Genomic DNA, 14,106 nt, shown 5'->3' with positions numbered 1-14,106 from the left:
GAGAACTATAGATGTTGATGTAGCTTCTCGGCATACTAGATGGTTGTTTACATGTAGAAAGTCATCATAATAGCGTAGTAAGTTGTATTTTAAAGTTTCCCTTCGCAACCACGTCATCCTGTCGATCCGGTTCCAACGCTAATTCGGCATCTTCTGGGCGCTTGTATCCCTTTCGGACGTCTGAATGCTGACGTGGAGGTTGTCAGACGTAACACTTTATTCTTATTCAGGCACCTGAAGGCTGAGGTGTCCCGACCATTGAAACTCTGCCACCTCATCCGCCTCGCGGACCCATTTGGCTGACATCCAGGCGCTTAGATCGTCTGGTCACTTGGATCTAGATAAGAGCGCCGAAATACAAAGTTTCAATCTCTCCTTTCCTGCATCACAAGTTAGTACAGAAATAAAGTATAACAGGAAGTTAACAGTTTTAGCAAACTATTTGATTTTGACTTTAGGTTATGTGTTAGAAATAAAGTGTAAGAGCTTTTGCTCTACTTTGATCCTCAGTCCCTACACATCCGAAACGTTATTCTCTGATCTGCCAACGTTAACAAGTTGAACACATATGTGTTGAAGGTTGTATGTTTAGTTAACAAATTATTCAAATTTATTTATTTAATTGATTTGTATGTGTTGAAGGTTGTTTGTTTAGTTAACAAATTAAAATTTATTTATTTAATTGATCAAACTTTTACCAAATCAAACACCATCATTAACGTTTAGTTCATTTACAATCCTATGTCCAAGGCAAATAGGGTCATGATCCCCACCCACCTATTATCTCTTCTAGGGGTGAGCAAAAATTTAGTTAAACCGAATAAACCAATTGAACCGATCGAATTTAAAAATTCAGTTCGATTATTTCAAAATTTTAATTATTTTTTTTAAAAATCGGTTAATTTCGTTCGATTTCGATTTTAAAATTTCTTATTTGGTTAAACCAAATAAACTAAATTAATCAAAATAAAAAAATAATTTTTAAATTTCTAAATAAGTAAATTTATAAATTTCTAATTAATTGGTAAATTTTTTATAATATTTAAAAAAATTTAGTTATTTCAATTAATTCGGTCGAAAATCGAATTAATCGATATTTTATCGGTTTGATTTGTTAGATTTTTATTTGAAAATTTGATCAATTTAGTTAGTTTAAAAATTTTTTTGGGTCGATTCAGTTCGATTCGATTTTAATCAAATACTCATCCCTAATCACTTCCCTACATCTTACATGTGCCTCATACTTATAAAAGGCCAAGTATATGCCCTGCGCAACAAGGAGCGGGACTCTCTGACTCAACCTCTTAATTATATTCCTTTGTCGTCGAAACACCGTGATGGCTTACGCATCAGAATGGTTTCACCATGGCAACTCCTAATGAGCCCTTTGATATCTATTATTCTCCAAGATTCGACTTTATCATAAAAATATCAATGAGAAAAAAACATCGACGTCATCGCTTGTTATAGGAAGGATTTTTGGCATCGCGACACTACAATGAGATTTCCACACCAAATCAAATTTGATCTTGAACCGAATCAATTTCATTTTTATATCAAATTGATACTATATCCCTCATTTTATTCCCATTGGTAAGTCATATATATTTTTTTCTCCTTCTTATTTTGAGCTGTTAAATATTGTAGGGAATTGAAAGTTTGAAGTACCTTCATAGTACTTAATGGATTGATTGACCATGTGAGATGCCATAAATTCATGTTATGTTAAATAGACAACCTTAATTTAATTATTTTAATATTTTTCATATGTCAACTTTTATTTATTTTTATTTATTTTTAATCTTATAAGATTTCATATGTCAACCTTTATTTTCATAATTGTTTTATAATTTATTTTATTAAAACCTTTACAATTAATCATATGAAGTTAAATTTTAGGTATCTGTTTGTGTTTTGGGCTCAATTAATTTTAGAGGTGGACGATTTTCTCCCGGTTCGCGCACGGTTCGCCGAACCGTGCTTAGTCAATAAGAAACAGTATCAAATTATTGAAATGATTGATTAAGTAGCTTTCGGTGGGCTTAATATCTTTTAATTAATTGCATGATGGGCGAGAGGCAGTCCCCAACACGTGGAGGTGGCCCATTCCCTGTAACCCCATTTTTATCTCGACGCCCACTGTCGGCGGACAAAAACTCCACCCATTTCATTAACCTTAATTAACACCGCCCTTAATCATGCCATTATATTCCAAATTAATATAATTAACCAACCTTCTTAATTAATATTAATTAACCTCAAACTCGACTTGCCTTTGGTGTTTGCATATCATTGAGACCGTCCATCATTTTGAGCTGTCAAATATCTCAAATAATAATTAAGGTTCGATATACTTGCTCATGCATGACTTAATTATCGAGCTCTGCACTGTGAGTTACACTTTGGACCCAGGCAATAAGATTCAAGCCCTATGTGTATCGTCGATACGGTCCATTTTCGTATAAGTTTAACTCGATCGATCGATTGGTCATTTGTGTAGGGGCAAAGATATTAATGAATGAGCTGATTTGGAAAACTATATTTTATTTTTGATTTTGTTTTGTTTGATTATTAAGGGCGTTTGATTAGTTTAGTTTAGATGATTGATTAATTAATTAATTAATTAGAGATGTATAATTGCTGGGGCTAAAGTTGCATGTGCTATATCTTGTCGTACTTCACGAGTCATCCACCTTATAATTAATTAAAATGAGGTTACCTTAATGCCCTCTCTAATAGTCAGGGTGTGGAAGCTCGAAAGGAGCTCAAACCGCCACACTTAGCCAATGTTGAGTCGATTGATTAGGTCGGAAGGGCTTGAGCGGCAAACAAACAAACAAAGGGCGGGGAATCTCGAGCAATGGTCATGACCTAAAAGCATCAAATGTAGTTCCCCAAATGGGACGATTAATAGATAAGGAGCATACTCGATTTCGCGGTCATGACTCACTAACATTATAAAGAATATTTGTTTTTTATAGTCACCTAATGTCAAAACTTTAATATTAGAGATGAAAGATAAATATTGAACTTAACTATTCAAATTGAAATCCTTTCATTTATATCTTTGAATTTATATTTTCAAAAATAAAATATATCATTTTATCGAATACTAAATACGAGATTTTAAATTTTGCAAAAATAAAAAATCAAGTAAATTAAACAAGAGTGCATCCGAACTCCACGAGTTAAAACACCCGCTCGTCATCGGTCGCTGTCACGGCCGTCGGATCGCTGTTCCTGCGATGGGAAAGAACAAATCAACGTCAGCAAATGAATTCGCTCCGCACCAAAACCCCCTCTGTTACATCCCGCAGAATCTGTAGCTGCGAATGAGACAGATCAGCAGCGCCCGCATCACACGTGGCAACGGTGCCCTCGGCCCCACACTTTCCGCGGGCCCCACCTCAATAATAATAATAATAATAATAATGCTGGTGGGGGATTAAATGAATACGGCTCCCTAATTGCCCATTAATGCACTCTGTTACTTTGTCCCGCACCGTTGCCTTTTGTGCTGTTTGACCTCGACGGACGCACACTCGGCACGTCTTCGTCTCCTTTTAAATTAATTAATTAATTAATTGCGTCCTAATTCCAGATAAATTAGGGTTTAACTTTAACCTTTCAGGTCCCCAGTCTTCCCTGTCTTCTTACCCTAATTCCCTGCGTGTGGTCAAAACCCTCGCGAGAGTTCACGTCAAGCTCTGTGACCCATGCAAAAGGAAAAAAACATGGATAACAACCCCTTTCCCCTTCCTCCCCATACTTTAAAAAAGGAGCAAGGAGCAAGAAAACGAAAGACTGGAGAATCAAAGAAAGTCTCTGCTGCTGCTGCTGCTGCTGCTGCTGGTTGTGTTGTTCTTGTGGTTTTGGTCAGGCATGGGAGGGCACTCATGCTGCTACAAGCAGAAGCTGAGGAAAGGGCTCTGGTCGCCTGAGGAAGATGAGAAGCTCATCGAGCACATTACCAAGTACGGCCATGGCTGCTGGAGCTCTGTTCCTAAGCTGGCAGGTGAGTCGTCGACGTTGACTGTGTGACCTTGTTTGAATTGTGCTGATCATGGCTCTCATGCTTTGGATGAATTAATGGCAGGGCTGCAGAGGTGCGGGAAGAGCTGCAGGTTGAGGTGGATCAATTACCTGAGGCCTGATCTCAAGAGAGGGACGTTCTCGCAGCAGGAGGAAGATCTCATAGTTCAGCTGCATGCCGTGCTAGGGAACAGGTATGGCCGTGGGGAGATCCCTGATCATGGAGGAGGGCTTTGGAGTCGGAGGATTTTGATTGGGTGGTGTTTCAGGTGGTCGAAGATCGCGGCGCATTTGCCGGGGAGGACGGACAACGAGATCAAGAACTTGTGGAATTCGTGCATCAAGAAGAAGCTGAAGCAGCGGGGGATCGACCCCCACACCCACAAACCGGTGGCGGACGGCGGAGGCGGCGCCGCGGCGAGCAGCGAGAAGAATTCGGCGGCGTCCAGCGACCCGCAGGCGCAGGCGGCGGAGGCGAAAGCCGAGGTGGTGCTGCATGAGCTGACGCCGGCGGCGGCGGCGGCGGAGGAGAGCATCACGTCGGGGGCGGGGAAGGAGGTGTTGTTGGACCAGTTCCTCGCCGGGCACGAGACTGCGGGCTCCGGCGGCTGTCGGTCTTCGCTCGGTTACTTTCCCTTCGGCCTCGCCGCCGCAGCCGACTGCGGCGGCGGTGGTCAAAGCCGCCTGCTCTGGTCCGGCCAGGAGCTCGCAATGCCTGCCGTCTCGATTTTCCCGACCTCGATGGCGGCGCCGCCTCCGCCTACCTGCTTCGACGGCGCCGCCGTGGGGAACTGGTTCGAAGGGGATTGCTTCGCCGGCGGCCGCCGTAGCGGCGCGGAGGAAAACAGAGAAGACGGCGGCGGGGGGATGTTCCCGTGGTTGGAGCTGCCGCCGTCCAGCAAGGACATGCAGGTCCAGCTCGGGGGCGACGGCGAGGAGCTCAAGTGGCTGGAGTACCTCCACGGAGCGCTCCCGCCGGCTCCGCAGACTCTGTTTAGCGCGGGAACCCAGTTCGCCGCCAATTGCTTCAGCAATTGGCAGCAGAACCAGCAATATCTGCCGCAGCAGCAGCAGATTCAAGCTCCGGAGATCTACAGCAAGGATTTCCACCACCAAATCTGAAAAGCAAATCCATAAAAATCTCAAATTCAGAAGATAAAGTAATAAATTCTTCAAAAATGGTAAGGAAAAGGTTAGTAAATCATGTGCAGAGTGCCAAAAACACAATCTTCTAAGTCCTTTTTTCTCCCTTTTTCTTGGACTTTTATTCTTCTAAATTCTTGTTTTTTTACCTGGGAAATCGTTGTATCTTGTTCTTGTGTTCGACAAATTCATTCAACTTTCTGTCTCTTCTTTATTAATTAGAAATCGATAAAATTCATGAATCCCTACTCTTTTCCTCCAAGATTAGCTGACTCTGCAATCGATTCCTTTTCATTAAAGATTGATTGATTGATTTTATTTTATTTTTTCCTTTTGGAATGACTCTGTCCCATCGTTTTTATTTCATAGATTTATAAGCAATAAATAAAAACCAATGGATTTTTTTTTTTTGTATTTTCATTTAATAACACCAACAATAACAAACAAATTTAATTGTCAATTTTGTGTTACTTCATAGTACGACTGGTATGTATAATTGCATGATATTAAAAAGGAATATTTAATTGCATTAAAAAAAAGTAAACAACTTTTTAAAAAGTTTCTATTTTTTTAAATAAATATAACAAATTTATAAAATTTAATAACTTAGATAATTTTAAACTTCTCGATCATATACCAAATAGAATTTAAAATCTCAAATTTTGATTTTAAATTTTGACCATGTTCAATTAGTTATCTATGTTTGTTTTAGTAATAGTTGTTGTGAGCCCTGCTAGGGCACTCTCATCCATAGCAGAAAGGTTAAATGTGTTGACCAAGGTAGAAGTGAACGTGAGTCAAAAAGATTGGTACTATTTGATGCTGAAGTCAACCCTCCCGACTCAACACTCGCCCGATTGACCTAGGGTCATGTGACTCGGCTCGGTCCCCTTTGACTTGGCCTGCCATTCGACATGCTTTATTTCATATTCCCACGTGGTTAGAATTTATAGGATAGTGATGCGGAGGTAAATAAGGGCAACTCAGTCTACATGGTGGGTCCTTAACTTAATCAACATAGACTCCATAGGGCGTGTCAATTGCCAAGCCGACTCGACTAATCGAGTCATCGACCTCCCCCGAGGAGTCTTCTCGACAAAGGGCAACATCCTAGTTGGCTCGACCCCTCCGAATCAACACTCTTGCTCATCGCTTCTCAGACCTACCGAATCAACACTCTTGCCAAGTTGACTCGGCTCCACCAACTCGACACATCTCCACTTAACATATCAAATCCTGGCTCAAGTCCCCCAACTGATCATTGACACGCGCAACTTCACGCGTGTTATCATAACACGTGGAATAACAAAGCTTCTATAGTGTGATCCTACGCGGTCTTCCACAGAGTAAAATGTGGGTGATTTAACGCTTGCCTTACCAACAGGGCAGCCTATTACGAAAGCTAGAGGGTATTATTCCTGATGCTATAAAAGGAACCCGCTACTGCAGATAAAAGTATGCTAATTGAATACACATTCATCAACTATCCACTCAGAGACTCTCGTTTTTACTATTCTCTTTCTCTACCTCCCTGTTGGAGATTTGATTTAAAAATGAATATTTTAGGTGGTAATTTAACGAGGTGAAATATATATGTATTTTTAATCTTCAATAGGGGTACTTTGGCAATAAATAATAAAATTGGGGGTGTTGTGAAATTAATTAAACTTTTAGGGTAGTTCGACAACGTTGTAAACATTGGGGGGTGTTTTGAAAAGTACCCGAGATTAAAATTGGACGGGCAAAATGAATCTTGTCAGCGTTGACTAAACGGTCAGGTCCGCGACGAGCAGTAGCAGAAGACCACGAAGCCTCGACGGCGGTTACCCTAGCCGGCTTCCGGTCCCGGCGCCATGGCCAGCCTTTCTTCCGCCGATGACCTAGACCAGCTGCTTGACAGTACGAACACGCCTCCTACTTTTTCTCTCAAGCGCTCGTTCAATTCCTTGATTTTGTCCTTGATTCGGCATGTTTCAGGCGCTTTGGACGATTTCTCCCAGATCGATCTCACTCCTTCCCAGAGGTAGTCAATCTCTTCTGTTCCCTTCCTATTCACCATCGCTCAAGTCTTCGCTCATCCAAAGGGATCTTTTTTTTTTGTTTGTTTTCATATCTCGAATTCTTCTTTGATTTCGGTGTCGTGATATGAGATTGATAGGAGCGATCGAAATACGGATGGGAGAGTGGGGAAGGATGCGTCTCCGTCCTCGTCGTCTTCCTCATCGCAAGTACAGGGATTGGCGATGGGCCTGCCGGACCTGGGCGCGAGGAGGAAGGGAAAGCAGAGGATCCCTCCGAAGGGATCCCACGCATCCGAGGCACTGGAGAAGCTGACGCAGAAGACGCGTGAGGCAGTGAGGGGTTTGGAGTCCGCCACGAGAACCACCAATATCCCCAAGGGCGCCGATGCTGAAATGGTCGAGGAGTTCGTCAAGCAGTTCGAGGCCGAGATGGCTGGCTCCCAGGTATGCTATTTTTATTTTATCCTTTAAAAATTTTGAGAAGAAAAAATGTCAAAACGATTGTTCCTGTGTTCTATCTTTATATTTCTGGGAACTTAGTTTAGCAAATCATCTACTTTTCCTGTGAATGGAATTGCCACTTTCTTGTAGTGCTGTGATTTTCTTTCATCAACATTTGCTTAAACTTTGGTGCTCTTGTGGTAAATCCAGCCTAGTGAACCAATTACATGATGGTACAACTACTGATTACATGTTTGAGAACTTGTCTGATGAATAGAACAACTAATTATAGGCTTGAAGGCTCGTTTGATCCTATAATAAACTTCAAGTTGTCCCAGACCCTCAATTACTAGTTTTTTTTTTTTTTTTCAAAACACATTTTTTACTTAGGTTTTAATTTTTCTATTGGAAACTATGATCCGATCCAGTGGACCTTTTACCATCCTTAGTGGGATAACAAACTTGGCAACCTTGCCCATGAAGCCATTGGCTTTTTGATAAACTATTTCTGCATAGCATAAGGCCAAATAAATAATTGGCTCATCCAACTTAGTTATATTTACACTTTGAACTAGGGATTGAATAGCGACAATTCTGTCAGATCCTGTATTTATAGCATTTACTATCTTCTGTTTACAAAGGAATTTTGATATCTACAGCATTCTACCTTTGTTGGTGGTGCAAGGAACTTACTACAAAAATATGTCATCCCCAACATTTGTGTTTTTTCAATTATATTGCACGCACTGTTTGAAGTATTGAACCCACAAAAAATTAAAATCTTATTTTGAATGGTGATATTTGTGAATCTTGAATTGCTAAACTCCAATTTTTACCCCACAAGTGTCAAATTCTAATCAAGCACGCCTATTAGGATTCAAATTAACGAGTCAAAAGTAGTCCAACTTGTTAAATATTTGTTTGTTTATAGTATCCCTTACATGAAGAATAAGAATTACAACACAATGAATATGCTTTGATTTGATGAATAAATGATTTGAAAATGACATTTCTGTCTTTCAAAATTTTACATGCAGAGTGGAATATGAGCAGGGATAAGACTTTAGTTGTGGAGATAATGAAAAGAAAAAAGTGCTTAATGAGTTCAGGTTTAAATTAATTTGGTTTGGATTTAAGTTAATTGAGTTTGGATTTAGATTAATAAGATTTTAATCCAATTTCAGCTTTGTGATTCAATTAGTCTCATCCTTGTCATTCTAAAGTTATCCTTTGATAGCAATATAGGTTTATTAGTCTTTAAATAACATTCCTTCTAATATATATATTTTCCCTACAGTCTGTTGGCTGCGATGTCCTTGCGCTCAGCTTGTGTCTTTTGTATAATAATAACTGATGCGGAATCTAATGGCCTGATATGGATTGTCTTTCTCCATTATACAGGACGTGGAATCTATAGTTGAAACTATGATGCAGCAGCTTTTGTCCAAAGAAATTCTCTATGATCCCATGAAGGAGATTGGAGAAAGATTTCCAAAGTGGTTGGAAGAGCACAAAGATGTTCTAAACAAGGAAGATTATGGTCGCTATAGTCACCAATATGAGCTTATATCGACTTTAAATGAGGTTTATGATACTGAACCTGAAAACTTCTCCAAAATTGTCGATCTCATGCAGAAAATGCAGGAATGTGGTCAACCTCCAAGTGATATTGTTCAAGAACTTGCTCCTGATCTTGATCTAAGCAACCTTAGCCAGTTGTGAGTATTCCAGTTTACCTGGTTGTTTTCCTACCTAGCTTTGCTCGTATCTACTTTTGTGATGTACTCCATGACCATATGTTGAACTTGAAGAGCTGAATGATATGAAACTTTTAGAGCATTTTACTGCTTCATATATGTATATGATGCATGCATATATTGACACACATGTTCATACATTTATATTGCATGTTTAAATGTGGATCATTCATTTTATCATTCTTACACATCAAGGATTTGGCAGAACATTTGCAATCTAGCATATTTCTAAATTAATTTATTTTTTCCCCCATCGTAAATAGATCCTGATATGATTATATTCAACAAGGAAACCAGGGATGATCATATTCTGGCAGCATCATGGGTATATTAAAAATGCATTTGCTCTGTGCCAGAGCCAATAGAACTTAGGGGTTTGAGTATGCTAGATTTATGTAACATTTCAGAAGTCTTCTTGAAGATCTAACTTGCGATGCCATCTCTTTGGTACTGATTCTCTTCAAGATTATTGCCACTTAAAACTTTAAAAAGTCAAGCTTCAACTTGCACATTTAGTAAAGTTAGGATTAGTTTTGACAATTGTAAAGTTTACATCATTTTCTCTTGTTTCAATAATGAATAGTCTAGAAATATTTTAGACCTGAAATATCACACAGGAAGAGTTAATGAGCAAATAATATAAGTAGCCTGTAATATTCCTTTCCATCTTGTCTCATAACCAGCTTTATACTAGTAAGATTGATCTTTTAAACCTATGAGTCGTCTCTGCGTACTAGATATACAGCAGGCAACTTCGTGTTTTATCAATCTCTCATCATATCTAGTAAAACTTAAGAAACTCATCCCATTTCTTTGGTGTTTTGCATTTTTCAAGCAAACTTATCATTCCTTATGGCTTAAACGTGATTATAATTTGTCATCCCTCTTGATTGTTACTACTGCAGATCCCTTGATCAACTAAATGCTGCAGCCAACTGTTCTATAATGTGAGGATGTCATACTCTGGAAAGATGAGCTTGGTTCTCCTTCCTCTCATATGTTTAATATTAACTTTTCCGTTTTAATCAGGTTTGCTCCATTTTCTGTCTTTCATAGCCATTTTTTGTTTTTGCAATACTATAAACTATTAAAGTTGGTCCTAGTTTATGTCTCTTCTGATGTTTGACCAATTATAGTTTCTGTTAATAGTAAATATTTCTACACTGATTCATCCAGATACAACTTTTTATTATTGGATTTTGTTTCTGTAGTAGAATTATAGAATTTATTTTTGTATCTATAAGGTTGAGCCCTGATTGTGAATTATTAGAATACGATTAAAATTTGTTATTAAAATAAAAAAGACTTTTTATTCACGTACGTCGATTATTATTTTCATGCATGCAGCTACATGGTGCAGCAGGGACTGCACTGCCATCTTCCAGCTACCGACGAGTCCTCTCACTTGCAAATGAAGCCGGCGGGCACCTTCTTGCCGCAGTAGTTGAGAAGCAAGCTATGGCTGACCGGCAGGTTGAGCCGGATCCCCAGCACATTCGCCCTCAGCGCCGTGCACAGGCAGACCGCCGCCTCCAGGTCCACCAGCCTCCTCAGCAACCCGCAGCACGGCATCGCCGGCGGCCTCCCCAGCGTCACGTTCAGCAAGCCATCGAGCACGTCGGTGCAGACCCCCAGCTTGAGCGTGTCCATCGGGCACTTCCCCACCACCGGAGGTGGCTGCTCTGGCTCCTTGACGTCGCAGTTGTCGGTGCACGCAGCGATGAGGTTGACGGAGACAAGGCTCAGGGCGAGGAACAGAGCAAGCGAAGCAGAGCACTTGAGACCTGCCATGGCTCAGATCCTTCTTCCTCACGAGCTCACTGCTGCTTCTATGGCAACCGGCGGCAGCTGAATCGGGCATTTATAGGAGGAGGTTGGTGCATGCATGCAGCGCAGGTGGACTTGATGACGGCGATATATTTAAGCCTCGGTTTTGGACTCTGCCTCGCCGCTTGGAGTCGGAGAGGATGGCAGTTGACCGGCGAGCTAATTAACTCAGATGCAGCGGTCGCAACGCTCGCTTTGCAGGTGATGAGGAGCGCCGGATACAGCACAGCACCTACGCCAAAAAGTAAACTGGAAGCTTACAAATTAGATGAGATGGATCCATATTCAATTTCTTCAGCACAGTTGGGATGGAACCAAAGGAAATCTTGTTTGAACATGAGTAAGGGGCTCTTCTCCCACCTACCCAGTCTCATACAGCCGGACTCAAGACTCGACCATGTTGATGTAGGTCGCCTGAGAGAGAAGAAGGACAAATGAGGAATGATCCGGCTGGGGTATGCCTCATATGCCTTATGACGACGGACCCTCTGTCGCAATGCCGCTGCTGCCCAGGTGACTGCGGACGCGGCCCAGGCCGTTGCGGACGCGGCCCAGGCCGTTGCGGACGTGGTCGCCGCTGCCATAGGAGCACCAGCACCGCCTGCAGCACCACCGGGGCAAGCCCACCTCTACTTCATCGACGATGATTAGATTGCGGTGAGACTAATCTTGGTTTCTTTTGACAATTTTAGTTTCTTGTGATAAGATTTTTGTGTGTGGTAAGAGATCTTTGTTAATACATGGTAACATCTCTCTTTCTTAATTTTTTTGTCGTGAGCTAATCGAGGCCGAATCCTATTCCGCTCGTCGCGATTCCGCTTCCCTTCCCCTCTTCTCGCGATTCCGCCTCCGAATAAACTGATTTTTTTTGAACCAACTGAACCGATCAAATTTTTCAATAAAAATCGAATAACCGAACCGATTAACCGAATTAATCGATTTTTTAAATATTATGAATATAATTTATTTACTTAAAATGTATAAATTATTTTTCTAATTCGATTTAACCGAATAAGAAATTTTAAAACCGAAATCGAACCGAATTAATCGAATTAACCGATTTTTTTAGAAAAAATAATCGAAATTCTGAAATAACCGAATCGAATTAAAAATTTGATTAAGTTTGATCGGTTTATTCAGTTTAACCGATTTTTTGCTCACCCCTAATCCGGCTGGGATCGAGACCGATTGATGCGGGCGGAGTTCAGAGAGTTGCAGAACAATAGGTCAACAGTGAGGAATAGGTGGATTACTGGATTGGGATTAAGATGACCTCTAGACAGTTGCATTTACAAGAAGAAGAGAAGGGAGACACTAAGGGAATCTCGACGAGATTCCTCCAATGCTCAAGTTAGACGTTAAAGAAGAGAATAACGAATGATTGAGATAACATAGAATGTTGACATCATTATGTTATATAGGGGAAGAGCGGTCAAGAACCATACCAATTTTTTCCTAAGGGTGTATTTTTTTTTATTAAAAGGTGCATCTTGATAATTTGTGTCATTGTAATTGTTGTATTGAACTGACCGTCGTATAGAGAGCATAATCCATTTAGACTCAGGGTGTTTGGTCACTTGACATTCGGAGTCCTCGGGTGATCAACGTGTTAGAACTCCTAATGGTATTTTGGATGTATTGTTAAATAAGTTTAAGTTAAAGAGTTTTAATATGTGTGTGTATAGAAATTTAAAAAAATACATATCTATTTATGATTAAGGAGCATCAAAAATGATAAATTTTTGACAAAAGATACAAATGAGCGAAAAGAATGATATGGAATGATGGGAAAGGAGCCGATAGACTCGATGCATCCAAGATACGAGAAGCTGTATAAGAGTACTTTGGTAGAGCGAAAAGGGCACACAAGGATGAGTCGGAAGGGCTCGGTGCATCCAAGGGATGAGAAGTCAGAAGAAAGATTACTCAAGACAACTGAGACAAAGTCCGAACAACCACATGTCCAAGCGATCGGAGTTTCACCTAGGTGATTGAAGAAGGTGACCACATTAGGTGAAGTTAGCAAAATGGTCAAGTCTAAGGTTGACCATTTTCCAGTGATCGACTAATGATAATATTAAGAAAAAAAATACTTATCAAAGTAATTTAATAAGAATTATTTATCAACATTTACTATATATATAAATATATATATATATATGAGAAATGATATCGCGATTAAATTTACGTGACTGTATGCGACTTAGATGTAGCTGGGATTTCTCGTTGGGGATTTCTCACCCAACGTGGCAACAAAACAAAAATCACAATCACCCTAAACCCTCAAAAATAGCGAGCATCGTCTCTCGTCGTCACCCCCGTTGCTCTCTTCCTCTCGTCGGCTCTCTCCGTTGTTACCTCTCTTGCTCATCGTTGTCATCGCCTCCCCGCTAGGCGATCACGATTTTTATTTTGTTGGGCTGAGAAATCTCAGCCACGTTAGAGTTGCGTATAGTCATGCAAATTTAATCATACAAGATATCATTTCTCTCTATATATATAAATATTAATATTAATATGCAAATTGATGTACCAATGAAAATATATATTTGTAAACAAGCCTTGTTTATACTTTATACTTAGAATATGAAGAAAGACATGGATAGCATACACAACCTAACGGTTTTAGAAGAAGCAATGAAGATTGATGAGGTAGATTATGATGGCTATTTACACCACCTATATTACATTTATTAAAAATTTCTATATATATCATGTAAAATTCAAATTTGACAATATTATCTTATATTCTCTCTACAAAATATAAAATGAAAGAAAGTAAATGTTGTCAAACTTTACTATTTTCAAATTATTTTTTGAATTAATTTTAATAAATGAATTGGCATAATATTTTTGAAAAGACATATACCAGTGGACGACGTGCG

General features: G+C 40.0%; 3 protein-coding genes across 3 annotated transcripts; 2 read left to right on the top strand and 1 right to left on the bottom strand.

Moving 5' to 3' along the window:
- Window positions 1-3,766: 3,766 nt before the first annotated feature.
- Window positions 3,767-5,380, top strand: LOC141817204 (uncharacterized). The gene is made up of 3 exons (XM_074704871.1): window positions 3,767-4,015; window positions 4,097-4,226; window positions 4,302-5,380. The coding sequence occupies exons 1-3, from the start codon at window positions 3,883-3,885 to the stop codon at window positions 5,152-5,154; spliced, it is 1,116 nt and encodes a 371-aa protein (XP_074560972.1). The 5' UTR covers window positions 3,767-3,882; the 3' UTR covers window positions 5,155-5,380.
- Window positions 5,381-6,943: 1,563 nt separating this feature from the next.
- LOC141817205 (peroxisome biogenesis protein 19-2-like) lies at window positions 6,944-10,819 on the top strand. The gene is made up of 6 exons (XM_074704872.1): window positions 6,944-7,074; window positions 7,153-7,198; window positions 7,334-7,640; window positions 9,039-9,355; window positions 10,300-10,423; window positions 10,742-10,819. Exons 1-5 carry the CDS (start codon window positions 7,029-7,031, stop codon window positions 10,343-10,345), a joined length of 762 nt encoding a protein of 253 aa, XP_074560973.1. The 5' UTR covers window positions 6,944-7,028; the 3' UTR covers window positions 10,346-10,423; window positions 10,742-10,819.
- Window positions 10,796-11,185, bottom strand: LOC141817206 (14 kDa proline-rich protein DC2.15-like). Its single transcript, XM_074704873.1, has one exon. The coding sequence runs from the start codon at window positions 11,183-11,185 to the stop codon at window positions 10,796-10,798; it is 390 nt and encodes a 129-aa protein (XP_074560974.1).
- Between the last annotated feature and the right edge of the window lie 2,921 nt (window positions 11,186-14,106).

Source organism: Curcuma longa, unplaced genomic scaffold (assembly GCF_044706935.1).
Source record: "Curcuma longa cultivar G26 ecotype Majalengka, Jawa Barat unplaced genomic scaffold, ITB_CL_G26_1.1 contig_19663, whole genome shotgun sequence".
Taxonomy (NCBI): domain Eukaryota; kingdom Viridiplantae; phylum Streptophyta; class Magnoliopsida; order Zingiberales; family Zingiberaceae; genus Curcuma; species Curcuma longa.
Note: the sequence above shows the minus strand (reverse complement) of the source record. Positions and strands in the feature narration are given on the sequence as shown.